Below are 26,788 nucleotides of genomic sequence, written 5' to 3'. Positions count from 1 at the left end.
GGCCAAGATGGCTGCCGCCCGAGGGAGGTCGAGCGGAGCGCGCCGCGGGGGCGTCTGGGAGTTGTAGTCCAGGTTCGCGTGCTGACGCACTTCACCGCGGGCCGACGGGCGCCATTCTGCAGCGCGCGCCGGGTGAGTGCGGCGTGAGATCCGCGCCCGTCGGGGGCTGCACGGGCTGGGCCAGCGTCCACTCCCTGCGGGCGAAGGCACTCCTTTCCCTACCAGGTTTAGGAGCCCGGAGCCGGCCTCACCTGTTGTCCTTGTGCCGTGGAGCCGGAAGGGGCGGTGTGATCGGGGTCGGGGACTGAGAGGAGACTACTTCTTCCGGCCCTGAGGAGGGTACCATAGCCGACCGTCCCCCCGACGTGGGGGACGTAGGAAGAGGTCTCCTCTCGATCAGGGGGGAACTGATCGCCTCTGGGCGTGTGGGAGTCGGGCCAGACGACTCGCCCTGGGCGTTCTCCCTCTGATGGAGCCGCTTCTGAGCAGAGGCAAGTGAGCCCTTGGGCGTAGTCCTCATGGTCCTCCCCTCTCGACTTCGGTTTTCTCAGGACTCTGCTCACTCTTACGAGAGACACACTGAAGAGGAGGAAAGTATGGCCTCCAGGCTTCCGACGGCCTGGCCCTGTGTGAGTAGAGGCTTCTCCGAGCTTTCGAGTCGCCCCCTGCGGCTGGAGGAGTTCATGCTGCTAGGGCTTTGCTTTCTCAGGGATGCTCTCGAGTGGGGAAAAACTGGGCACGAAAGCCTGCCTGCTGGAGGGACCGCAGATAGGTATACTGTAAGCTAGGGGAGGGACTGACTAGTCTAAGCAGGAATCGGATCCGTGTAGATTTCAGCAGCTACTTGAGGTTACGTGAGTTCAGTTCAGTAGTAGGAGAGAGAGGTGAGAATGGATCCCTGGCCGCTGAAGGAGGTAGGACCAGCAGGGGTTGAAGGCTTGAGTGTGATGATTCAGCTCAGGAGTTCCTTAGGAGTGTGCACACCAGTCTCGGAGTCAGAACCTGCAGATTAATGAGAAGTGGACAAGTTTTCATAGACCAGAGAGGTCTCACCTCTTGTCTGCCTCTACTGTGATTGAATAGGGTCACGCCTAGGTTGGCTCTGAGTTGCAGACAATAGCAGAAACCCAAAATGAGAGAACTAAAATTCTCTGGGATCATCCTGTAGACCATTCTGTGCTGTTATGGCTTGATCAGTCTCCCTCTTTTTGTCATCATGGATGGGGACCAGATGTGGTTAAACAGAAACCTGTGGGTTTTAGGAACCAGTGACCTATGAAGATGTAACACTGGGTTTTACCCCGGAGGAGTGGGGACTGCTGGACGTCAAACAGAAGTCCCTGTACAGGGAAGTGATGCTGGAGAACTACAGGAACCTGGTCTCAGTTGGTAAGGCTGGCTTCCATGTCAATAAAGATCTGCTTTGCTGTATGAGTGTGGTGCCTCCAAAGTATGTATCTGCTTGGGCGCGGGCTGCAGGGATCAGAGGGGTTAAGGTCCCAGAGCCTGGGAGAGAGGGTTTTTCTTTATACCCATAGGAAAGGGCAGCTTCTCAATATGACTTTTAAAGCTTCACCTACTTTGTCCCTCAGCCCTGGTGAAAACTAGGATGGTGATAAAAATCAGGGATGTGTCCAGCACCAGTAGTGGGTGTTTATTTTTTAATACAAATTTGCTTTAATGTTTATTTACATCTATTTCAAAGGCAGAGTACCAAACTTCCATCCACTGGTTCGTTTCCACAAATGGCTGCAATAGACAGGGCTTGGCCAGGCCAAAGCCAGGACCCAGGAATTCCTTACTGGCCTACCACATAGTTGGCCAGGTTTCAGATACTTGGGCCATCTTCCATTTCCCAGGTGCGTTAGCAGGAAGCTTGTTTGGAAGCAGAGTAACCAGAACTCAAACCAGCACTCCAATATGGCATGCTGCAGCAACGGGCACTCCTGCCTATTATTTTCTAACAAGAATTCAGGAGGATGTAATGTCCGTGTTAAACAGCTTAAGAGTATCATTGAAGAACCTGAACCCTTCGGTCTCTGATTAACTTTGATCCTTCCCATCCTCTGGCTAGTCATTGCATGGTGTGGCTCCAGGCCTCCTGTCTTTATTTTAATCAAAGCAGAAACAGAGGCAGGGAAACAGCCCTGCCCATGCCTCCTTCTGAGCTATCCTGTTTAGCAAGAAAGTAAAATCTTTTCTAGAGGCTCCCCAGCTGACCGATCTCCCTTGTGTCTTGCTGGCCAGAACTGGGCTCCATGGCTGCCTCTACTAGAAGGGAATCCAGGCTGACAAGGAAATGGATATGGTTGGCAGCAGCCTATGCCAGAAGTCATGTGAGCCCTAGCAGAGGAGAAGACAGGGACAGTGTATGCTGTAGCAGGACAGCATTTTCTCCTGAACACGGAACCCCAGCCCCAAGCCCTGTCTCTCTTCCGTTGAGCAGAGCATCAGCTTTCCAAACCAAATGTGGTGTCTCAGTTAGAAGAGGCAGAAGACTTCTGGCCGGTGGGGAGAGGAATTCTTCAAGACCCCTTTCCAGGTGAGAACCGATACATGGGAGTTCCTGCAGGGGCAGGCCAAATGGTTAGGCAGGAACCAGTGTCTTGGAAAAGAGGTGGTAAATGGGAGACTGCAGATGGAGTCTGCTCGGCAGTGTTCTGCTTGATTGAAGCAACCTATTGCAGGGGCAGTTGGTATGTGTTATGTTGTGCTCATTATAGCTCTGTCAATCCATTTGGCAACCTCTATGTAATCCACATTTTGTTTTTCTTCTCTTGATGGACATTCAAATTACTGCCAAGAGCAACTTTATACTTTTTTTTTTGCAGATACAAATAGGTGTGTTTTGTTTTTTTGGTTTTTTTTTGGTAAATTGAATTTCTAGGAATGGAGCTCTAAGGTGAAGCATTATGTAACCTAAAAATCTGGTAGCAACAAATTGCCTCAGAAAAAGTTTAAAATACATGTAGCTGCTGATGTACATGAGAGCTACTTTTTCTTCATCAGCAACTTGTAATGGTCTTTGTTAAGATTTTCAGATCAAGGGGCAAAAGATAATGTTTGATCTAGTCCACATTTTCCTTATAACCAATGAAATAGACCATTTGTACTTTTTCTCATGTGAGTTCATTTTTCTGTTTCACTCTTTTTAATTTATGGGAACTCTATGTAACCTGGTGTTAATATTGAAATATATCCTAGACCAGCATTCATGTTCTACCTCTGTGTACACTTTAAATTTTTTATTTATTTATTTATTTGACAGGCAGAGTGGACAGTGAGAGAGAGAGAGACAGAGAGAAAGGTCTTCCTTTTGCCGTTGGTTCACCCTCCAATGGCCACCGCGGCCGGCGCACCGTGCTGATCCGATGGCAGGAGCCAGGTACTTATCCTGGTCTCCCATGGGGTGCAGGTCCCAAGGACTTGGGCCATCCTCCACTGCACTCCCTGGCCACAGCAGAGAGCTGGCTTGGAAGAGGGGCAACCGGGACAGAATCCGGTGCCCTGACCGGGACTAGAACCCGGTGTGCCGGCGCCGCAAGGCGGAGGATTAGCCTAGTGAGCCGTGGTGCTGGCCTGTGTACACTTTATACAGATGTTTTATAATTTCAGATTTTTCTTTTCAAAACTGTCCTTTTCTGTTCTGTGTTTTTTAGTCATATGTAAGCAGATTATCCAAATACTTTAATATATCCAAGTATTTTTAAAGATTTATTTATGTATTTACTCAAAAAGCAGTGGTAGAGAGATTGATCTGGTTTCCATTTGCTTGTTCACTCCACAAATGCCCACAACAGCCAAGGATGGGCCAGGCCAAAGCCAGGAGCCAGGAGTTCCATTTGGGTCTCCCAAGTGTGTGGCATGGGCCCTAGGACTTGAGCTTTCCTTCACTGCCTTCCCAGGCACATTAGCAGGAAACTGAACAGGAAGTAGACCAATGGGGACTTGAACCAGTGCTCTGATACAGTATGCTGGGGATCGTGAGCAGCAGTTTAACCTGCTAAGCTTGAATGCTTGTCCACTAGGGTTTGTTTGTTTGTTTGTTTGTTTTTAAAGATTTATTTATTTGAAAGGGTTACAGAGAGAGAAGTCTATCCGCTGGGTCACTCCCCAGATGGCCATAACGGCCGGAGCTGCGCCGATCCGAAGCCAGGAGCCAGGAGCTTCTGGATTTCCCACATGGGTGCAGGGGCCCAAGGATTTGGGCCATCTTCTATTGCTTTCCCAGGCCATAGCAGAGAGCTGGATCGGAAGAAGAGCAGCCAGGACTAGAACTGGCACCCATATGGGATGCTGGCGCTTCAGGCCAGGGCGTTAACGTGCTGCGCCACAGCGCCAGCCCCTCCACTAGTATTTTAACTTGGTTTTGTTTAGTTCAATTTATCTGAAATTTCCTTTTATATATAATGTGGGGCACCACTTCAACACTGTTTTCTGAATAGATGCTTCCTCTGTTGGAAACACCATCTTTGTGTGAACTAAATTCCAGTCATCGTGGTGTACCAAGCCTTTGGGCTCTCCCTTGAATGTCTTGACTATTTATAGTGTTTGGATGAGTAGTAGTTCCCCTCTTTAAAAATCAAGATTCTTAGCTATCCTCAAACACTTACTTCTCCAGATTAACACCTACCTACCTTTTGGGGGTTCCCTGAGAAAATCCTGTTGGGATATATATTACATTTGATTTGGCTTGCATTGATGCCATTACCTGATTGATTTTGTCTTACCTCAGTCTGGTGCAGTTGGTCCAGATGAACCTGTCATATTGCCAAATTCTTTTATCTTTTTAGTAATTGTGTTAGATTCTCATTGATTTTGCCAGTAAGTATAAAGTAGGAAGTAGTTGTGTTAATGATTATTTACCTCTTTTGGACAATCATGTAATTGTACTCTTCACGGTTGGTATTTCTAAAACATTGTGAAAATGAGGGTGTGAAGAATGGACTTCTAGTCTGACTTAAATGGGAAAGTTTCTAGGTTTTTTTTTTTTAAGACATTTTTATCGTAATCTTTTTCTTTGTTGTTTTTATTTTATTTATTTATTTATTTTTTTGACAGGCAGAGTGGACAGTGAGAGAGAGAGACAGAGAGAGAGGTCTTCCTTTTGCCATTGGTTCACCCTCCAATGGCCGCCGCCACCGGCGCGCTGCGGCCGGCGCATTGCACTGATCCGAAGCCAGGAGCCAGGTGCTTATCCTGGTCTCCCATGCGGGTGCAGGGCCCAAGCACTTGGGCTATCCTCCACTGCACTCCCTGGCCACAGCAGAGAGCTGGACTGGAAGAGGAGTGACCGGGACAGAATCCGGCGCCCCAACTGGGGCTAGAACCCGGTGTGCCGGCGCCACAAGACGGAGGATTAGCCTATTGAGCCGCGGCGCCGGCCCTCTTTGTTGTTTTTAAATATTTATTTTTATGTATTTGAAAGCAGAGTGACAGAGAGGGAAAGCAGATAAGAGAAAGAGATCCTCCATCCATAGTTCACTTCCTAAATGGTCATCATGACCAGGGCAGGAGTCTGGAGCGCCATCTAGGCAGGTCTCCCCCATGGGTGGCAGAGATGCAAGTACTTGAGCCATCATCTGCTACCTTCCCAGACACATTAGCAGGGAGCTGGATCTGAAGCATAGCAGCTAGAACTCAAACCAGCACTGTGATAGGGATAGCAGCATTGCAGGCTGCAGCTTAACCTACAACTTGTCTTTTTCTGTTTCCTCCATATCACCAGGAATAACTGAAAATTTGCAGCTTGGGCTGTACATGTCCCTGTCTTCCTTGGGCAAAACCCAAGACTTTTTTTTTTTTTAAGTTACACAGGTTTCATGTATTTCATATATACAGATTTAGGAACATAGTGGCACTTCCCCCCAACCCCCCTCCCTCCCACCCATGCTCTAACCCTTCCTCCCCCTCCCTCTCAGATTCTCACTCTTAATTTTTTTTTTATAATGATCTGTTTTCAATATACTTAATAATTGTATCGTTAACCCTACTCTAAATAAAAGAGTTCAACGAATAGTATGAAGAGAAAGAAAACAAAACACTTTCATGGAAGAGACAAGGGCTGTGAACAATCATCAGTTCTCAGAATGACTATGTTACTCTGTTACCTCGGATCAGGGAATGTGTCCACGTATTAATGACTGTACTCTGCTTTAATTCAGCTTGGCTTTTATTTGGATGAAGACATATTCACCTAGCCTTTCTAACGAGTGAAAATCAGAAGTGGCTCTAGTTTCATTCCAGAGTTTTCCAAGGCAATCAGAAGCATTTTCTCCCTTGAACAGTTCACGTGGTGACATGGTACACATAGAAGTGCCTTGGTGAATATGCTGTAACGACTTTTTATTTTTAGGGTTTTGTGTCAACATTCACAGTTAGACTGAGGTGTGATTTTCTTTGTGTGTTTGCTTTCTTTGTCAACTTTTCTATCAGAGTACTGGCTGCAAAGCACACTGGATGCTTTCCCTGTATTTTCTGTACTTTGACGCAAGTGGTATTAGAACCACCTGCTGTAGAAGTATTCAGCTGTGAAATCTGTGCCTGGCCCCCATCTTTTATCACGATCTTTTTCCCAGAATAGAGCCAATGGAGTTGGTGTCTCTTTACACTTTTTCTGGTCCCTGTTTCTAGTTTTTCTTTGTTTCAACTGGATGGCTCAGTGTTAATATTTTGTTTGTTTTTTTAATAAATTTGTTTTAATTCCATTTTCTTGAAAATTTTTTTTAAAGATTTATTTATTTATTTGAAAGTCAGAGTTACATAGAGAGGAGAGGCTGAGAGATGGAGAGGTCTTCCATCTGCTGGTTCACTCCCCAGATGGCCGCAACGGACAGAGCTGTGCCAATCCGAAGCCAGGAGCCAAGAGCTTCCTCCAGGTCTCCCATGTGGATGCAGGGGCCCAAGGACTTGGGCCATCTTCCACTGCCTTTCCAGGCCATAGCAGAGAGCTAGATCGGAAGTGGAGCAGCGGTGTCTTGAACCAGCGCCCATGTGGGATGCCAGCACTCTAGGCCAGGGCGTTAACCTGCTGTGACACAGCGCCGGCCCCTTCTTGAATTTTTTTTAAAGATTTTATTTATTTAATTTGAGAGTTAGAGTTACAGACAGTGAGAGGGAGAGACAGAGAGAAAGGTCTTCCTTCCGTTGGTTCACTCCCCAGATGGCCTCAATGGCCTGAGCTTCGCTGATCCAAAGCCAGGAGCCAGGCACCTCCTCCTGGTCTCCCATGTGGGTGCAGGGGCCCAAGGAGCCAGGCCATCTTCCACTGCTTTCCCAGGCCACAGCAGAGAGCTGGACTGGAAGTGGAGCAGCCTGGACTAGAACCTGCGCCCATATGGGATGCCGGCACCGCAGACAGAGGACTAACCTACTGCACCATGGCGCCAGCCCCTGTTTTGGTTTTCCAGTCTTACCTTCATTTCCTTCTTTGAAGATCTCCTTCTAGCCATTAGCAAAGGTCTCACTAAACTATTCATCACCTGCAGGGTACCTGGCAGTGCAAGCACTTTTTATCTGCCTGTGGTAGTGTCTGTTCCCCACTAGTGCTCCCTGTGATCAAACCTGCCGATGTCCCTTCTGATCTTGAGTGATTCAGATTGCTTTCTGGATGTGACAGTTGTGTGTCTCATTCTCCCTGGAACTCAGGTCCCATGTACTGCACGAGCAGACTTCCTGGCCATGCATTTCTGAGTGATCTGTTGCTGTGGGGGACACTGGTTACCTATAGTTCTGAATGTCTGGCAAGAGCCAGCTCCATGAGTGAGAACTGAGAGGTGGTCTTGGAGAGCAGAGGCCATACTAGAGGAGGCTCACTGCCTGACTCATCCTTGCGTGTCATAGTCCTTATGGAGTATTCTTCCCCTCTCTTTCCCTTTTCTCTCAATTTACAAGTATTGGCAGAAGACTTCCTCTGTCCTGTGCAATATACCAAACATGCGGGTGATAAGCCAAGGCCCTGAAATGATCACTGTCATCATAGATTTCATAATCTGAATAGACGATGGCCTGCAGACAGGTCACGCCAGTGTGATGATGATTAGGGGAAGTACTGAACACAAGAACGTGGTGTAACAGGAAGTAGCTGGGACAGTGCAGGGCTGAGAAACTGATTCCTGAAGTCAAAAAAGTGTGCAGACTTGTCAAAGTGGGAGTGAAGTGATCTTCCAGGCATGAGGGCACGGTTTGCAGTCATCAGGAGATAGGAGAGAGCTTGGCAGATTCAGGGAACATGAAGTTTCCTAGTAGGCTAGCAGGTAGCTGAAGTGTTAAGACATGCCAGGTGAGCTTAGCAGAGCCCACAAGGCCTCACTGGCTTGAGGAGAGTGTGATGTTCATCTGAGCAGGAACGTGACATGGCTTTTCACAGCTCACTCTCAGTGACCAGACGGAAGCAGGCGGGGGCCAGAGCAGCATGCGGGGCAGAGGTGGCACTGCCTTGTCTGAGATGAGCAGCAGGGTCGGGCAGAAAAACAGTGGGTGAGTCACAGGGACTTAGTGAAACAAGGTGAGTAGGTGGCTGGGGAGGATGGAAGAAAAGAAGCTGCCAGGACTTCCCACAAGTGAAGAGAAGATTGTCCTTTGTATCTTGTGTGTTTACTACCCATGTTATTTTTGTATGCATCGATTTTTTTTTTTTTTTTTTTTTTTTGCAAGGCAGAGTTAGAGAGAGAGAGAGAGTTATAGACAGTGAGAGAGAGACAGAGAGAAAGGTCTTCCTTCCATTGGTTCACTCCCCTAATGGCCGCTACGGCCGGCACTGCGGCAGTCTGAAGCCAGGAGCTGGGTACTTCCTCCCGGTCTCCCATGCAGGTGCAGGGGCCCAAGCACTTGGGCCATCCTCCACTGCCTTCCTGGGCCACAGCAGAGAGCTGGACTGGAAGAGGAGCAACCGGGACTAGAACCCAGGGTGCCAGCGCCACAAGGGAAGGATTAGCCAAGTGAGCCAAGGCGCCAGCCCAATATTTTGTTCTGAAAATATAAAAGAGGGGCCAGCACTGTCGCATAGCGGGTAAAGCCGCCACCTACAGCGCCTGCGTCCCTTATGGGCACCAGTTTGAGTCCTGGCTGCTCCACTTCTGATCCAGCTCTCTGCTGTGGCCTGGGGAAACAGTGGAAGATGGGCCAAGTCCTTGGGCCCCTGCACCCCTGTCGGAGACCCGGAAGAAGCTCCTGATTTCAAAACAGCACAGCTCTGGCCATTGCGGCCATCTGGGGAGTGAATCAGTGGATGGAAGACCTTTCTCTCACTGCCTCTGCCTCTCTATAACACTGCCTTTCAAATAAATAAAAATATTTAACAACAAATATATATATATATGTGTGTGTGTGTATATATACACACACACACATATATATGAAAGAAAATTCTCTTGAATATCTGGCATTAGTGATACAGGAAAGTCTGGTAAAGACATGTACTTTTTTGAGGATTTTTTTGTTTTTTATGTTAAATATAATTTTAAAAAAGAAGTTACACTAATCATATAAAAAGCTCCCTAAGTTTTTTTTTTTTTTTAAGATTTATTTTATTTATTTGAAAGAGTTACAGAGAGAGGTAGAGACAGAGAGAGAGGTCTTCCATCTGCTCTTCACTCCCCAAATGACCACAACAGCCTGAGCTGAGCTGAGCTGAGCTGAGCTGAAGCCAAGAGCCAGCAGCTTCCTCTGGGTCTCCCACGTGGGTGCAGGGGCCCAAGCACTTGGGGCATCTTCTACTGCTATCCCAGGCCATAGCAGAGAGCTGGATTGGATGAGGAGCAGCTGGACAAGAACTGGTGCCCATATGGGATGCTGGTGCTTCAGGCCAGGGCTTTAACCTGCTGCGCCACAGTGCCGGCCCCATTGATTCAAGCTTTTGAGCTATCTAATAACTTGACTGGTTCTGCTAAGTATGAATGAGAAAAGACTGGAGACATCAAGGAAGTTTGCAAAATCAGTTGAGTGTATCTGTTTGGAGCTCAGAAGGAGATCCAGATAACAAATACAAATATGAGCATCACAGGTGTTTAGAATGGCATGCTCTAACTTTCGACGAAACGATCATGCCCCTGTGTGATCTCTCCCACACCAGTATAGCTGTGCCTTTCGTTACTGCACAGAACTAGCACTGAATACAGAGCTGGGCCTCTTTGAAAGCTCACACGGCTCCATCTTTCCATGATAGTGTAGGCACTGGTTGCTGAGGTGGGAGGGAAACAATAAATACTTATACATATCTCATTCATTCTGAAGATGGCACTGAATTGGGAAAGATGCTGTGAAAATACATTAGATGGCACCCAGACCTTCAGCTGTCACTTAGTGTCCTTTCAGAAAAGCATTGCCATATATATGACCCTTGGTAGAACTCTTGAGATGTGACCTAGATTTAATCATTAGGAAGGCAGTGCAGGCAAGAGACTATTGTCATGGGAAAACTTACGGGATACTTAGCATTTTTTTTTTTTAAAGATTTTATTTATTTATTTGAGAGGCACAGTTGCAGACAGGGAGAGGGTGAGACAGAAAGGTCTTCCTTCCGCTTGTTCACTCCCCAAATGGCTGCAACGGCCAGAGGTGAGTGGGCTGATCTAAAGCTAAGAGCCAGGAGCTTCCCACATGGGTGCAGGGGCGCAAGAACTTGGGCCATCTTCTACTGCTTTCCCAGGCCACAGCAGAGAGCTGGATTGGAAGTGGAGCAGCCGGGACTTGAACCAGCACCCATGTAGGATGCCGGCACTGCAAGTGGAGTATTAACCTACTGTACCACATGTTGGCCCCAATACTTGACATTTTTAACATTGGAAATGAGCCCTACAAATGTGAATGTGGCATTCTCTCAAACATAGAACAAACAATAGTAGAAAAATTTATATAAGGAGGGGATTCTTTGGTGGGAGACAAATCCTTCTTTGTGTAGCCTGAGAAGATTCACACAGGCTATAGAAAGAACATGTAGGGAAATGTAAGCCAGTGGAATTTAATAAAAATAACAATAGAATGTGTATTATATATAACATATAATAATATAATTAATAAAAATAATTCCTTCAGGAACAATAGAAGAAGTGTGTTGAATGTGAGAAAACTTCCTGCTTAGCTGTGCCCTCTTTAAGAGAAGGTTCACATAGGAGATTAACCTGAAAAGACATGAATTAGAAGAAATCATTTTCTTGAGTTTTTCAACTCCTGAGAACTCACACAGGGAAGAAATCTCAGGAATATGACCACAGCAGGAAAAGCTTCTGGCCTAACCCAGTCTTGTTTTTGAGAGAATTATCCTGGAACCAAAAAAAAAAAAAAAAATTACGGTTGTATTGAATTTGGAAAAGTTGTTATCTGAGAGCTCTGAAACCATGAGAATGTGATCACTATAGGAAGGATTTCCTACAGAGCTCCCTTATCCCACATCACAGCTACTAGAGATAGTGTGAAGAATGTAACGGGTCAGGAAGGCTTAAGGTGTCACGGAAGTCACTGTTTTCGAGCCCCGGGAACGCGACAACAGAGCAAGCCCTTCAGTAGGAGTCCTCACTGTGTTCAGTATCAGAGGACTCATATGAGCAAGGGCTCTGAATGTAATCTCTGCAGGCAAATCATCAGCCTTAGTTCTCACCTTATATGATAGGATGGAAAAAAACTTAAAGTAGAAAGAACCCTATTGAATAAAAAAATGAAATGTCTCATTTTTACATGAATGTCATACAGAGGACAAATTTGCACAATGTAAGTGTACAAATGTAGTAAAACAGATCCTTTGATTTTCATTTGGTGTATTTTCTGGCCTGAATGTATAGAACAAATACTAAATAATATTTGTGAGAGCAGGCATCCTGTTTGTGTTCTGTATGTCTATGTCTGCTAGCATAGCAGCTGAGTACTAGGAGCTCGGTAAACTGTAGAATGAAATAGCTGAAGAAGTTCCAAAAGCTAGGAGTGTGCTTTCATATAGGAGACTTCCAAGACAAGGCCAGCTCTGAGACAGGATAGTGGTAAGGTGTGACAAAGGGAGGTCTTGAGATGGATGCTGCTACCAGTAATCCTGCTGGGCTCACATCCTGTGCACTGGGTTAGCAGTATAGATTGTTGAGTGGCTGTAGAAGAGTGAGCTCACAGGCCTTGCAGTCTTTTACTCAAGAACACTTGACGTTACATTCTCTGTTACTTCCTGTATAGTTGCTCCCTAGGGTCTGTGCATATCTTGATCCTCTTTTGGGTACCACTCTCTGACAACCAGGCTTGGTACCCAGGGCCAGTATCAAAACCTAAAAATATTAGCTATTAAGAAGAAAACAGATGTTCTAGTCCCGGTTGGGGCGCCGGATTCTGTCCCGGTTGCCCCTCTTCCAGGCCAGCTCTCTGCTGTGGCCAGGGAGTGCAGTGGAAGATGGCCCAAGTACTTGGGCCCTGCACCCCATGGGAGACCAGGATAGGTACCTGGCTCCTGCCGTTGGATCAGCACGGTGCTCCGGCCGCAGCGCGCCGGCCGCGGCGGCCATTGGAAGGTGAACCAACGGCAAAGGAAGACCTTTCTCTCTGTCTCTCTCTCTCACTGTCCACTCTGCCTGTCAAAAAAAAAAAAAAAAAAATTGAGGGGAAAATAACTCCAAAAGTCCTATGGGAAAAGATAAATTCTTTTTTTAAATCCGGAATAAATGAATCAGAAATGGAGAAAAGGATCCCAAGAGCTCATTTTTCTGGATAGATGAAATGCAAAAAACAATTTTGAGTAAATAGAGAATAAAAAGCAAGCTAAAAACCTGTACAATAGGGGTAAAAACCATATACAGATAATAAGCAATGTAAGTATTGGTTTAATTATGTTACTTTGCACAGCTGTTGTGAAGAATGAGACAGCTCTTTATGTACTGATAATGAAACAATATGTGCATTTCTTAAAATTTGTATTTGAAAAAGTTTCAATATATAAAGATATTTACAAATTTCATTACACACAGATACAGTTGGTTCTAAGTTGGTCATCACTGCGTCATATAGAAATTGATAGACTGTAATTGCTTCCTGAGGGAAACTGGGTGGGAGGGACTTTGTTTTCCTTGTGTCACTTCTGTAGCTTTGGGATTTTATGATTGCATTTTAGAGGTGCTCCCCATAACTGTGCTCATAATATGGAAATGGCTCTCTCCTTACTATGGTGTCTGCTTCCTTGTTCAGTTCCTGACACAGAATAGGTGCTCAGTAATTTGTTCTGTAGAAATACACAGCAAATGGAAGGATTTCTGGGAAAGTGTGTAGTTGCCAAATTTTTTTTTTTTTTAAAGAAAATTGACCAATTTTATCTCATTACTGCCGTAGGCAGTGAGTGGTTTTGAATGAATGGCTTTGAACTTCCTGATAAAAGGTCATTTTCATGGCATATGAACAATAACAAAACATGGGCTGAAATGTTGACATTGTTTTGATACACAAATGAAAAAATTGATAAGAAAATAGTAATAGCTTGTAATAGTTAGCTGCCTTTAAAAAATTGTCCTCTGCAATAGTTAGAATAGTAAGAGTATTCAGCATGGTGACATTTTAAAATAAATTGCAGAAATTAATAGCTCTGGCTTATACCAGTGATAACAAACCTGACACAGATAGAAGAAATTTATTAATACTTCTTTAAAATGGTGCCTTAAGAAATTTTAAGGATGTGTAGGCTCTATTTGAAGAAAATTATAAGTTGATGAGATGTGGAAGTCTTGATTAATTAGAGGTGTTGACTTTTTAGATTTGTTTGTTTTTGAGAGAGACAGAGAGGTCCTCCATCTGCTAGTTCACTCCTCAAATGGCTACAACGGCCGGTGCTGTGCTGATTTGAAGCCAGGAGCTTCCTCCCAGTCTCCCATGTGGATGCAGGAGCCCAAGCACTTGGGCCATCTTCTACTGCTTTCCCAGGCCATAGCAGAGAGCTGGATTGGAAGAGGAGCAGCCGGGACTAGAACCAGCACCCATATGGGATGCCAATGCTGCAGGCGGAGGATTAACCTACTGTATACTACAGCGCCAGCCCCAGAGGCATTGACTTTTTAGAGGGCTCACCAAGTCTAGAAGTAATGAAGTTCCTTTCTTGACTGAAGTTTGGCAGTCATAATGCTGCTGGAGCCATTTTACTATGTGAGCAGTAAAGCAGATGGCTGGACCGGACTGGACAAGTCACTCATCAAATCAGCTTTCTAAAAAGCCAGCGTCACATGTGGCTGATTGAATCTGTCAAAGCGGGCGTGCTCATTTCTGTAGTCGCACTGATCACCTTTCACATGTAGCTTAGTTCTGTGGATAGAACATGCAGATCTAGATCATTCCCTCTATAGAAAATTCTGGACAGCACTGCTCCACAAGGTGGGAGAGGTGATGAATTAATGAACAAGGTACTGCCGACAGCAATCAGTGCTGCCAAGGAAGTGGAACAATAAAATATGCTAGGAGGACTGGGGAGGTGTGGGTGAACAACAGTAGTTTAGAAATGGCTGAGAAGATGGCTCTGAGGAGATGACGTTTGATCCGAGAGCTGGAGGGAGAAAGTGAACCAGATGAAAATGTTAGGAGGAAGACAGACTGCTAGGGCAGGATGGGGACAAATGTGCTGATCTCTGGAGGAGAGCGTATCTAAGGAAAAGTAAACTGGTGTCTGTGCCTGGCCCCTTTAATTTTTACAAAGGGCATAGAAGAGTACTCTGGAGCTTGTGGCTTTGTTGCCAGCATGTGGCCTTGGGCAGGATTCCTAGTCTCTCCCAGAATGAATTTCGTTGGGGTAAGGGTTGGACACTCATTCTCTGCGATTGTGATGGTAGCCACTGTAATTGATTTGGAAGTTGACTGATGGGTTACTTGAACAAAGGCACTGTGCACCAAGTGACGAAAGGGTGCAGGTAGCATGTACAGTGTTGATACACTGGGCAAAAGGACAGTTCATGTCCTGGGCAGGATGGTGCAGAACAGTGTGAGATTTAATCAAGCTACTCAGAATGGTGTATGAGGTAAAACTAATGAGTTATCTCTGGAGCTTTCCATTGAATATTTTCATGCCACAGTGAGCATGAGAAACTGAAACAGGAAAACAGAATCTAGGCGGTTTGGAGCTCCAGCTGGGAGGGATTCTTCAGCAGCTTCATGTGGATGGGTGGGTCAGTAACAGCTGTGGCCTGGAAAGAGAAACCAGATCTACGATCTACCTCTGCCCACTGGTGAATTCAAGGGCTACCATTTTCTCCTCTGAAGTGGACAGGAAAGCCTAGATTTAGGATGGTCCCTTCCCCACAAGCTGTCTCGTTGACGACATTGTGGTTCCATAGCACCCAGTAGAAGCTTTATGAGAATCATTACAGAATGTGAGCCAGAGGGCTGCAGCTCACTGGGCTCCCAGTATCTTACCTGACAGAGCCAGAATGCTGGACGTCCAAACCCAGATGACTTAAAGTTTATATTTCTGAGTGAACATTCAGCAGAAGGCTCTGAGAAAGTGTCTTGGTTCCTTGATTTTCCCAAAGAAGAGGAAGAAGTAAATACATGATTGAGATTAAATAAGAAATAAATAAATTGGAAGAGGAGGGATGAATAGAATAAAAAGAACCCTACTTCTGTTTTCCTGGGTGGGAGAAGGGAACAGCAAATAAACTCCTTCATAAAGGAGTACAAAAAGAACATTTTAGAAGTTAGGGATGAAGCATATGGAGGGAGGCTTGCTTTTGTTTTAGAGAAGGGGTGCTCCCATGTGTGCTGGCTTACTCCTCGAATGCCTACCAACAACTAGGCCGGGCCAGGCAGGGTCAGGAGTGGGAACTCAATCCAGGTCGTGCTTGGAGGTGGCAGGGACACAGCTGCTTGAGCCATCTCCGCTGCTCCCCAGGGTTCGCGTCAGCAGCACTGTGGAATCAGGGAGCAGAGGCTGGACTTGAATCCAGGCACTCCGGTAGGGGAAGCTCCCAGGCAGCCTAACCACTGCACCCCAGCTCCTGCCTAAGGTTGTTTCTGATTGCCATGCATGATTACTTAAGACCAAGCCGTTGGGGAGCCTCATTTGGTAGATTTGCATTTCTGGGGGCATCATCTAGAGCTGCTGGGTCTCCAGTGGATCCTGTCGGCTTCCTGAGTTATCCTCAGGAAAATCTGAAACCTTAAGAAAAAAAGTCTTTGAAATCAAGGGAAATAATCTTGGGGAAAATAAACCCCAAAAGTTCTAAGGAATAGGAGAGGACTTAAATAGCATAGATAAGAGTAATGTGAATGAGTTGGGGAGGACAAACCCCCAAAATAAAAATAATTCAAAATCTTACTGGGAAAAGAGGTTGGAAATAAGTGATGACATGTTTCAAACTCTTCACATCAAGAAAAAATCACTTTAAACACAGAAAGGAGAGGCTAGCAGTGGCCAAGAATTACAAGCATGGCATAGCACATACCTATTTTGCAACCCCAGTGCACCCACGGTTAGTCTAGGCTGCTGGGCGGCAGGCCCAGCCCCTGACCCCAGGCTTAGGCCTAAGTTTGCTTTTTTTTTTTTTTTCGACAGAGTGGACAGTGAGAGAGAGAGACAGAGAGAAAGGTCTTCCTTTGCCGTTGGTTCACCCTCCAGTGGCCGCCGCGGCCGGCGCACCGCGCTGATCCCAAGGCAGGAGCCAGGTACTTCTCCTGGTCTCCCGTGGGGTACAGGGCCCAAGCACTTGGGCCATCCTCCACTGCACTCCCTGGCCACAGCAGAGAGCTGGCCTGGAAGAGGGGCAACCGGGACAGAATCCAGCACCCCTACTGGGACTAGAACCCGGTGTCCCAGCACCGCAAGGCAGAGGATTAGCCTAGTGAGCCGCGGCGCCGGCCTTAAGTTTGCTTTTCAACAGTGAGCAGCACTTGTTAGATCTGTGAAACAGGTAGACAACAAATCCCAGATGAGCAAAGCTTGTAAGTCAAACTTATTGAAGGAAAGACGTTTTAACATCCTAAGACAGCAGAGGAAGACTTCAGAAGCTGGCAACAAAGGGGATTAGGAATTCCCCACCCCTCAGAGCCAAAGCACAAAAGGCTTGCAGGGCAGGAGAGTGCATCTGTGGGAGCCCTCAAGCTACACCTGGTTTCTCATGCCAACCAGGCCATATCCACTGTCTGCGGCAAGCAGGAGAGCCTGGAGCCTGGTGCGGGGTGGGCTGGGTATGCCGTCCCTACAGCCGGATACCAGCAGTCTGCCCCAGGGGCACATGTGGTACACTTCACACTTCGGGGACCCGGGCAGAAGCTGGGCCATGCTTGGAGGGGCCAGAGCACGACTGTGTGGGTGGGATGCTCCAACAAGCAGAAACACTCTCCTGGAAGCCAGAGTAGAAAGCCTAGGACCAGTTCTTTTCAACGTCAGTGAATTAAATGACGCTCACAGAGACAATAAGTGTAACAAAAAAGATTATTATGAAAGTACACTCCATAAGAGAATGCATAGGAGTGGGCCAATGAGTTAAAACTCAAGGCCCTGAATGTGGATTAGGGCTGTATTTTTATAGGGATGACTGTTGAGTGAGGGACAGCCCCTAGTATGGTTCTGAGGTCATCTGGCTTATAGGCTGTTTGGCTATTATGTCTACATACTACATCTAAGTGAAGGTTTTTTAAGCTTGCAGATTTTTTTCCTCACCTTCCTCGATTAGCCCTTCTCTGTCTCCTGCCTCAAGGTCAAGGATAAGGACAGAAAGAGAGAAGGAGAAACAGACTATGAAAAAGCACCCTAATGGGTTCTTGGATAGACACACTGAGAAAAATCCAGACACATCACATGCAAGCAGCAACCAGATTTCAAGAGATGTTTGAGTTCTTTATTTCTTTCTTTCTTTTTTTTTTTTTTTTTTTTTTTTGGACAGGCAGAGTGGACAGTGAGAGAGAGAGACAGAGAGAAAGGTCTTCCTTTGCCGTTGGTTCACCCTCCAATGGCCGCTACGGTGGCACGCTGCGGCCGGTGCTCGGCGCTCATTCGAAGCCAGGAGCCAAGTGCTTCTGGTCTCCCATGCAGGTGCAGGGCCCAAGCACTTGGGCCATCCTCCACTGCACTCCCTGGCCACAGCAGAGAGCTGGACTGGAAGAGGAGTGACCGGGACAGAATCCGGCACCCCAACTGGGAATAGAACCCGGTGTGCCGGCGCCCCAAGGCGGAGGATTAGCCTATTGAGCCATGGCGCCAGCCTTTTATTTCTTTTTTAACATGGCTACAGTTAATGCACAGTAGTTGTTTTCTGCTCTGGTGTTTTTGTTTTTGTTTTTGTTTTTGTTTTTAAGATTTCTTTATTTTACTTGAAAGTGAGAGTTACACAGAGAAGGAGAGGCAGAGAGAGAGAGAGGTCTTCCATCCGATGGTTCACTCCTCAATTGCCCGCAATGGCCTGAGCTGTGCCGATCCGGGTATCCCACACAGGTGCAGGGGTCCAAGGGCTTGGGCCATTTTCTACTGCTTTCCCAGGCCATAGCAGAGAGCTGGATAGGAAGTGGAATAGCTGGGACTCAAACCAGCACCCATATGGGATGCCTGCACGCCACAGCGCTGGCCTAGCTCTGCTGCTTTTTACTTCACTTAAAAGTAACCACAAATGGGCCGGCGCCGCAGCTCACCAGGCTAATCCTCCGCTTAGCGGCACTGGCACACCGGGTTCTAGTCCCAGTCGGGGCGCCGGATTCTGTCCCGGTTGCCCCTCTTCCAGGACAGCTCTCTGCTGTGGCCAGGGAGTGCAGTGGAGGATGGCCCAGGTGCTTGGGCCCTGCACCCCATGGGAGACCAGGAAAAGCACCTGGATCCTGGCTCCTGCCATCGGATCAGCGCCGTGCGCCGGCCGCAGCGCGCGGCGGCCATTGGAGGGTGAACCAACGGCAAAGGAAGACCTTTCTCTCTGTCTCTCTCTCTCACTGTCCACTCTGCCTGTCAAAAAAAGTAACCACAAATGATGTTACTGCCTATTTGAGAGGTTTTCAAAAGTTTTCTCAGGTTGTGTTCTAACTACCTGTTTTTCAAATTTTGCTCCAAGACCACACAAATGAGGACATAGAGGTTTACTCAGAGAGGCTAGGAAGTTAGCCACTGTTCTCTGTGTTTGATTGAGACTTAAAGCAGATGCAGAGTGAGAAGATTTATACATTTACAAGCATAGAGGAAAACTGGCTGGAGGACAATGAAAGGGGGGGTCAGTAACCAAATCCTGATGTCTTGGGCTTGTACCACTAAACTTGTGAGTCAGAATTTTATTTTCTTACGTGGTTGGCCTTTGTATAGTGGTTCTCTTGGTGCCTTTACATCTGTCTTCATGTTTGAATAGTCCCCCGACCATGACTTGATTAGTCCCGAGAAAGCAAATAGACCATTGCTTGATAAGTTTTGATTTCATGCTGAGTTCCTTTCCAGGTAGAATTATGCCAACCATTTATACTCAAATTAGCAAGGATGATAGTGCAGGTTTGATGTTGTTTGAGACATTAAACATTGCAAATATAACCAGAAGTAAGTCATAATCTGATTATTTAATTTTTCTATTTATTTTTTAAGGCTTTCCTTAAAAAGGAAAGGTTAAGCCCCCAAATTCTCTACTTTCAATCCAGCTGCCTGCTAATGCACCTGGGAAAACAGCAGAAAATGCCCCAAGTACTTGGATCCCTGCCACCCATGTGGGAGACCCAGATGGAGTTCCAGGCTCCTGGCTTCAGCCTGGCTCAGCCCTGGCTATTGGGGGCATTTAGGGAGTGAACGAATAGATGGAAAATCTCTCAGTTTTTCTATCTATGCCTTTCAAATAAATAAATCATAAAAAAGAAAAGAAAAAACTTCCTTAAATCATATAGGATTGGCATTTTATCTTGGGGTTATAACTTTTAACTATATTTATTGAAAGGCAGAGATACAGAGTAGGAAAAACAGATCTTCCATCCACCGGTTCCCTCCCCAAATGCCCCCCAACAGCCAGGGCTGAGCTAATCCAAAGCTAGGAGCTTGGAACTCAAACCAGGTGGCAGAGACCCAACTGCTGCTACTGTTGCCTTCCAGGGTGTGCACTAGCAGGAAGCTGGAATCAGAAGCAGAGTCTGGTCTTGAACAAAGGCACTCCAGTATGGGATGAAGCATTCCCAGCAGTGTCTTAACTGCTGCACCAAATGCCCACCCTACTTCTTGGGATGTTTTCTTATTTTGTCTTCCCTCCTTGCAATTCAGGACCATCCTAGACCACAGTTCATTGGATGTGTTCTTGTAGACTCTGTGCCAGAAACAGAGGTCGTGTTCTTGGTCCCATTTAGAGTTAGAGCAGGTTCTTTTATCATTGTAGTTGCATGCATAGGCAGTGTTACAGGTCCCTTCTTAACCACTGCTTCTTGGTCTGGCTTTCTTTAAACATCTGTCTGGAGATATAACTCACATACCATAAAGCGTGTGATTCTCCAGTCCCTTCAATTCCTCTTTCATCAACCACTCATCAGGTCTATGGACTTGCCCAATACGGAAATTTTATATAAATACAGTTGTAAATATGTGGTCTTCTATGTCCTGTTTTTTCCACATAAGATGTTTCCAAATTCATCTATGTAGTACTTTATTCCTTTAAAAAAAAAAAAAAAGGATTTATTTATTTGAAAGGCAGAGTTAACAGGAAGAGGGAGAGACAGAGAGATCTTCCATCCGCTGATTCATTCCCCAAATGGCATTGGCCAGGGCTTGACCAGGCAGAAACCAGGATCTTTAAACTCCATCCAGGTCTTCCACATGGGTGGCAGGGGCTATAGCACTTGGGCCATCTTCCACTGCCTTTCTAGGTTCATTAGCAGAGACCTGTATCAGAAGTAGAGCAACCAAGCCTTGAACTGGCACTAATGGGATGCCAGCATCACAGATGGCAGCTCACCTGCTGTGTCACATTGGCCAAATATTTCACTCTGGATAGACTATGTTTTGTTTATACATATGTTCCCCAATTTACAGTGGTTTACAGTTACTGACTTTATTATAGTACAAGGGTGAAATGCATTCAGTGGAAACTCTTCCATGGGCTTGATTGGTTAAACATATTAAATGCATTTTTGCTTACAGTATTTTCAACTTAGCTGTAGATTGGTTGGGACGTAAGCCCCTGTGACACAAGGAGCATCTGTACATTCAGAACTGACAGACATTGGGTTGTTTGTACTTTCCACTTATGAATAATGCTGTGAAGATTCTTATGCAAGTTTTTTTTTTTAACATAAATTTTTTTTATTTCCTTAGTTTGTGGAAAAACAGTATTAGGATATAAGTTTATTTTGCATGTAATTTTGAAATCCATACATAGTTTTTGCAAATATTTTCCATGATCTTTTTGAAGTACCTTCATAAATATGTTTTTGGGAATTCTTGGGTTGTCTGGTAACTGTATTTTACTTTTTGAGGAACTGCCAGACTGTTAGATGAAAATGTACCTGCAGCATTCCCAAACAGCATGAGTTTCAGTGGTCTGCATCCTCACATGCTGCCATCCATCTTTGATTATAGCTCCCATAGTGGATGTCAGGTGGTAGTTCACCGTGGTTTGGGTCTGCATTTTTCTGATGGGTAATGATCTTAAGCATCTTTTTATGTGCTGATTGGCCGTTTGTGTTGCTTTGCTTTTGATTTACAGAATGTTCTGAGACTCAGCTAGACTCTCAAATTGATCTTCCTGCTGAGAATCCCCTGACAAAGATCAAGGTTGTTGAGGTCCTCACACTGAACCAGGAAGTGGCTGGTCCCCGGAATGCCCAGATCCAGGCTCTCTATGCTGAAGACGGAGGCCTGAGCCCAGATGCCCTCAAGAAGCCAGGCAACCATCCAGCCGACCCAGAGACTGCTCACCAGAGGTTCCGGCAGTTCCGTTATGAGGAAGCATCTGGTCCCCAGGAGGCGCTGGCCTTGCTCCATGAGCTGTGTCACCAGTGGCTGCAGCCTGAAGCACACTCCAAAGAGCAGATCCTTGAGCTACTGGTGCTGGAACAGTTTCTGGGTGCACTGCCAGGGAAGCTGCGGACGTGGGTGGAGTTGCAGCACCCAAAGGACTGCCAGGAGGTGGTGGCCCTGCTGGGTGATGTGACCTGGAGAGCCAACGAGGAAGGTTAGTGCAGTGGGAAGGTGGGGAGAGCGACAGCTCTGTGAAGACATCTTAAAGATCAGATCTCAGATCTCACTGAGGGGTGAGAACTCCAGGCTTCCTGGGAGGGTGGAGGAAGGGTTGTGCCCACTCCAGCCAGACCAAGGACATCTGCATCCCCCCCTGTTACCAAGTCAGAGCTAAAACCCCTGGGTAAGGCCCAGCTTGACATTCTTCATTGAGCCCTCCGTGGGCTTCTGGTAGATGCTCATGGATAAAGTGCTTTCTTTGTATCCCTTTGAGATCTCTGCCTTATCACAAGTTTTCTAGTGCTTGGTAGGGGCTTTGGATAAGTAGTAACTGACGCAGGACTCATGAGCTTGCCAAGCCTGTGGTTTAGTGGAGAGATGAGGGCCTGACAGATCAATGTGCACATGAAAGTGCTGGGGTTGAGAAGCAGTCAAGGGTGTTGCAGGGCCTGTAGAGGCCAAGCTGCTGTGGCTGGCATCTGGCATGGATTAGACCTGGCCAAGCCGGGGCTTCTGATCCCCACAACAGTAAGAGAATAGGGTCACGTCACTTGGGGCACTGTGTGCAGCCGTCTGCTAGAATCTGCTGCCCTCAGTTGGCCTCATTCCTAGGAAGGTGGAATTTGTTTCCCAAATGTTCCCACAAAAGCCTCATTGGCTCTTATTGTCCATGTTCACTCCATATCAAATAATTAAGGCCTGGTGGGCCAGCCTGAGTCATGTCCTGTGACCCCCTGATAGTGGGAGGAGTCAGCATTATGGCAGCCTGTGGACCACATGAGGACATCAGAGGAAGAAAAGATACGAAGGAGCTGTGGTTGGGAGGGATTGTGGGGCTGAAAAGGTTTTGGTTTTCTAAGGTGGAGGAGACATCAAAATAGGGGTACATGTCCTGTGATGAGGGGAAGTCCCACCCTCCAGGAGGCAGTGGGAGACAGCCCACCTGGCTAGGGTAAAGGGCTTGGAGACCAGAAGTGGGCTTTACCTGTAAGGAGGCCTGAGGCCAACTGCCTGAGTGTGCAGTGAGGAAGGTTCCTTGGAGGAGGGGACAAAGGGTTTCAGTCATGGGAACACTGATTACCCATGCTGGTTTGTGCAGGGTGGTAGGACCAGGGCCCGTGCAGGTATGGAGATTCAGTCTCATGATGTGAGGAGGAGCCAGGAGTGGGAGGAGCTGAGCTGGTGAACAAAGAGGGCAAAACCAGGGACCAGCATAGGGTCCCAGCAGGATACAGGTAAGCCATGACCCTGGATTGCTGGGAGGGGCTGTCTCTGCTTTGCCTGAGGGAATTCTCACACCCACTAATCCCTTTACACTGATGTTTCCTCCCAGCACTGCCTGCCCCAGGATCTGTCTGCTCTCTTGAGGTCACTGCTGAACAGAAGGAGGAGAATACAGCCATAGTGGTGCTACTGCCTGAGGTGAGTGGAAAGCTCACGCTTCGCTCCCCTGGTCACACACTGTCTGTGAGGGGTATCTGTCACAGGATACTGTGCGGGCCAGCCACACCGGTCGAACAGAACCTAAGGGAGGGAGAGAGACTGAAAAGAGGGACAAGAGATCGCAGAGAATGGAGCCAAGACAACAAGGCTGATCAAGGCTCGTTTATTCCAATGTCTCGGTGGTATTTATACATAACCAGCACAAAGAAGCACAAAAGATAACAACATATGTAAGCAACTTATTGGGGCCTCCAGTGGCACAGATAATTTTAACAGAGCGTTCTTGATTAACGTCCTCCTTCAGGATGGGAGTATGTGACTTTCTTATCCCAAGAACTCCACAAGCCAAGACTGGCCTTGATTTGTCCAAAGGCTGCCTACAGGATACCACAGGATAGCCCTTGCCCCTGGCCTTGCTGAGGCCTCCCACAAGGCAAGCCATTCCAAACTTTTGGGACCATGCTGGTGTCTCAAGCCACTCGAGTGTGAGGGGCAGCCCTGGCTGTGGCCACTCTGGTATCACTGGAGATCTAGAAAGAAGGCACAGTGACCTGGGAGTTCAGCAAGCACAGGCAAAAGCGAGGGGACCAAGTGTGTACAGAGACTTGAGAAGGGGAGCAATCTAGGCAGGGTGTGGGAACCACTTGAATCCTACTTTAAACAAGGGAGCCCTCGTCCTTCACGAACACCTGTCTATGAGTGAAGACGTAAGAGTCAGCGATTTGTTTCAGAACAGCCCGGAGCTGGGGTCTGGATCAAATCCTGTCTTGCCAGCCATTCAAATGAAGGTGTGTCCATGGTATTGCTCAGTGCTGTTTGCACCGTAGGTGTCTGAGCAAACCCCCAAAGCAGAGCAGCACTAGCTCAGCACCACTTTCTCAGTGTCCCTGCCAGCCTTTCTTCCTGCACCACTGGCAACCCCCTGACCTTGCTGCTGAACAGACACATGTGACATTACAGGAGCCGGTGACCTTCCAGGATGTGGCTGTGGACTTTAGCCAGGAGGAGTGGAGGATGCTGGACCCAACAGAGAGAACTGAATACCATGATGTGATGCTGGAAACGTTTGAGCACCTGGTCTCTGTGGGTAAGGAGCCTGCCACTCCACCTGCTGTGGTTGGTGGCCTCAGGGTCACAAGTAGGGGCTCTGGCCTTTTACTGGACTAGCACTAGGACTCGGATTGCCCTTAAGTGATCCTTGCTCTAAGACTTTTAACTGGAACTGTGGACCTGGAGAGGTGGGACAGGGGCAGCCACAGGTCCAGTGAAGGACTGATTTGCATCCACCTTGAGGGTATTTGAGAAACAGGAGCACAGGAAGCTACTTCTGAGAACACGCCTTGCCCCACCAAATCTCTTAATCGCCAGCTTTCCATTTTTTGCTGCTTCACAACTTTGCTGTCTCTCCCTAGGTTGAATGATCACAGTTAAGGGGGGGGGGGGGATCCCCTTTGAGTACTTAATTATATATATATATAGAGTCCTAGCACTGTCTACAGTCTCTACACCTTTTGATTTATTTCAGGGTGGGAGACTACACTGGGAAACAAGCAGTTAATTCAAAAATCTGATATTCCTGAGGAAGAAGCAGGTCATGACCTCAAAGTGGAAGAATTCTCAAGAAATGACACTGGGTCCTCTACCCCAGAAGATGTCTTGCAGGATGGGGTCCCCAAAGTCCTAGACAAGGCATTGGAGCAAGTGGAATTCACTCAGGAGAAAGTCCTCCCTCAGGAACAGCACCGCGAAAGCCCTGAATCTCAGGTAGGCACAGATCTTGACATGAGCCAAGCTTCTCTCCAGAAAACTCCTCCTAGAAAACGTTTGCGCAAACGTGTCTCATGGGTTTCGAACATGACGAGTAATTCACAGAAGAGCTGTGAGAGGGAAAAGGCCAAGAAAAGCAGTGGTGCTAAGAAAACCAGCCAGAACGCTCAGCAGATTACATTTATAAGACTTCACAAAGGGAGCCAAATTTGCCGGTGCAGTGAATGTGGCAAAATGTTCCGGAATCCCAGATACTTTTCTGTACATAAAAAAATCCATACAGGAGAGAGGCCCTATGTGTGTCAGATCTGTGGGAAAGCGTTTGTTCAGAGCTCCTCCCTCACACAGCATCAGAGAATTCATAGTGGTGAAAGACCATTTGAATGTAAGGAGTGTGGAAGGACGTTCAATGATCGCTCAGCCATCTCGCAGCACCTGAGAACGCACACTGGAGCGAAGCCCTACCAGTGTAAGGACTGCGGAAAAGCCTTCCGGCAGAGCTCGCACCTCATCAGGCATCAGAGGACTCACACTGGAGAGCGCCCATATGTGTGCAGCAGGTGTGGAAAGGCCTTCACCCAAAGCTCACATCTCATTGGGCATCACAAAACGCACAGTAGGATGAAGTGGAAGAAGAAAGAGCGCACCTCATAGTCTCAAGCCAGCTTGATCGGACAGTGCAGTGCACAGGCCTGGTTGTGATTCAGGACTCAGTGGGAAAGGGAAGCACTGGAGGAGGACATTCCCAAGACCAAAGGACAAAACGAGGAGACCACCCAGCCCATGGGGAGTAAACAAGAAAACTGGGGAAATAGTAATACATCTATCAATAGGAGCAAAAGTTTTAATTTCTTAATTAAGTTGCTATTTGTTTGCTCATTCATTTGATCATTAAAAATGATATTACTGAAATATGAAAACGCTAATAATTTTAAGAAGCCAGATACCAAGTTATCTGTGCCCTGATGGTTATATCTGTGGTAAAGTATTTATTATAGATGGATAAGGACTAAAAAAGAATGTAGGGCCGGCGCTGTGACTTGCAGTGCCAGCATCCCATATGGGTGCCAGTTCAAGTTCCAGCTGCTCCAATTCTGAACCAGCTCTCTGCTGTGGCCTGGGAAAGCAGTAGAAGATGGCCCAAGTCCTTGGGCCCCGCACCTACATGGGAGACCAGAAGAAGCTCCTGGCTCCTGGCTTTGGATCAGCACAGCTCCGGCCATTGTGGATATCTGTCTGCCTCTGCCTTTCAAATAAATAAATAAATCTTTAAAAAAAAAAGAATATAGAAAATAAAAGTATATATTTTGGTGTAGAATTTGTGTCCAGCCTATTTAATTAAGTATCTTTACATTAATGATTTGCAATTTAAAAGAAAGGGAAGGGACAGGCATTTGGCCCAAGGTTAAAATAGTGAGTTGAAATGCCCAGGTTCCATTCTTGACTCTAGGGGTCATACAGATGAAGACCCTGAGAAGCGGTGGTCATGGCTCAAATATTTTGGTTCTCTCATGGAAA

The 26,788-nt window shown here is 46.8% G+C and overlaps 1 protein-coding gene across 4 annotated transcripts; it reads left to right on the top strand.

Moving 5' to 3' along the window:
- Nucleotide 1: 1 nt before the first annotated feature.
- On the top strand, nucleotides 2–26,588 carry ZNF274 (zinc finger protein 274). 4 transcript variants are annotated; one of them, XM_008249008.4, is made up of 8 exons: nucleotides 2–132; nucleotides 552–629; nucleotides 1,263–1,389; nucleotides 2,447–2,542; nucleotides 21,588–22,055; nucleotides 23,394–23,482; nucleotides 24,464–24,590; nucleotides 25,029–26,588. In XM_008249008.4, the coding sequence occupies exons 2-8, from the start codon at nucleotides 597–599 to the stop codon at nucleotides 25,922–25,924; spliced, it is 1,836 nt and encodes a 611-aa protein (XP_008247230.2). In that variant the 5' UTR covers nucleotides 2–132; nucleotides 552–596; the 3' UTR covers nucleotides 25,925–26,588. The 4 variants fall into 4 exon arrangements, with proteins under 4 accessions (XP_008247230.2, XP_069919449.1, XP_002721977.3 ...); XM_070063348.1 differs by lacking the exon at nucleotides 2,447–2,542; XM_002721931.5 differs by lacking the exon at nucleotides 2–132 and having other exon boundaries at nucleotides 139–629.
- Nucleotides 26,589–26,788: the final 200 nt, after the last annotated feature.

The sequence above is a fragment of the Oryctolagus cuniculus genome, chromosome 18 (assembly GCF_964237555.1).
Source record: "Oryctolagus cuniculus chromosome 18, mOryCun1.1, whole genome shotgun sequence".
NCBI classification, from domain to species: Eukaryota; Metazoa; Chordata; class Mammalia; order Lagomorpha; family Leporidae; genus Oryctolagus; species Oryctolagus cuniculus.
Note: the sequence above shows the minus strand (reverse complement) of the source record. Positions and strands in the feature narration are given on the sequence as shown.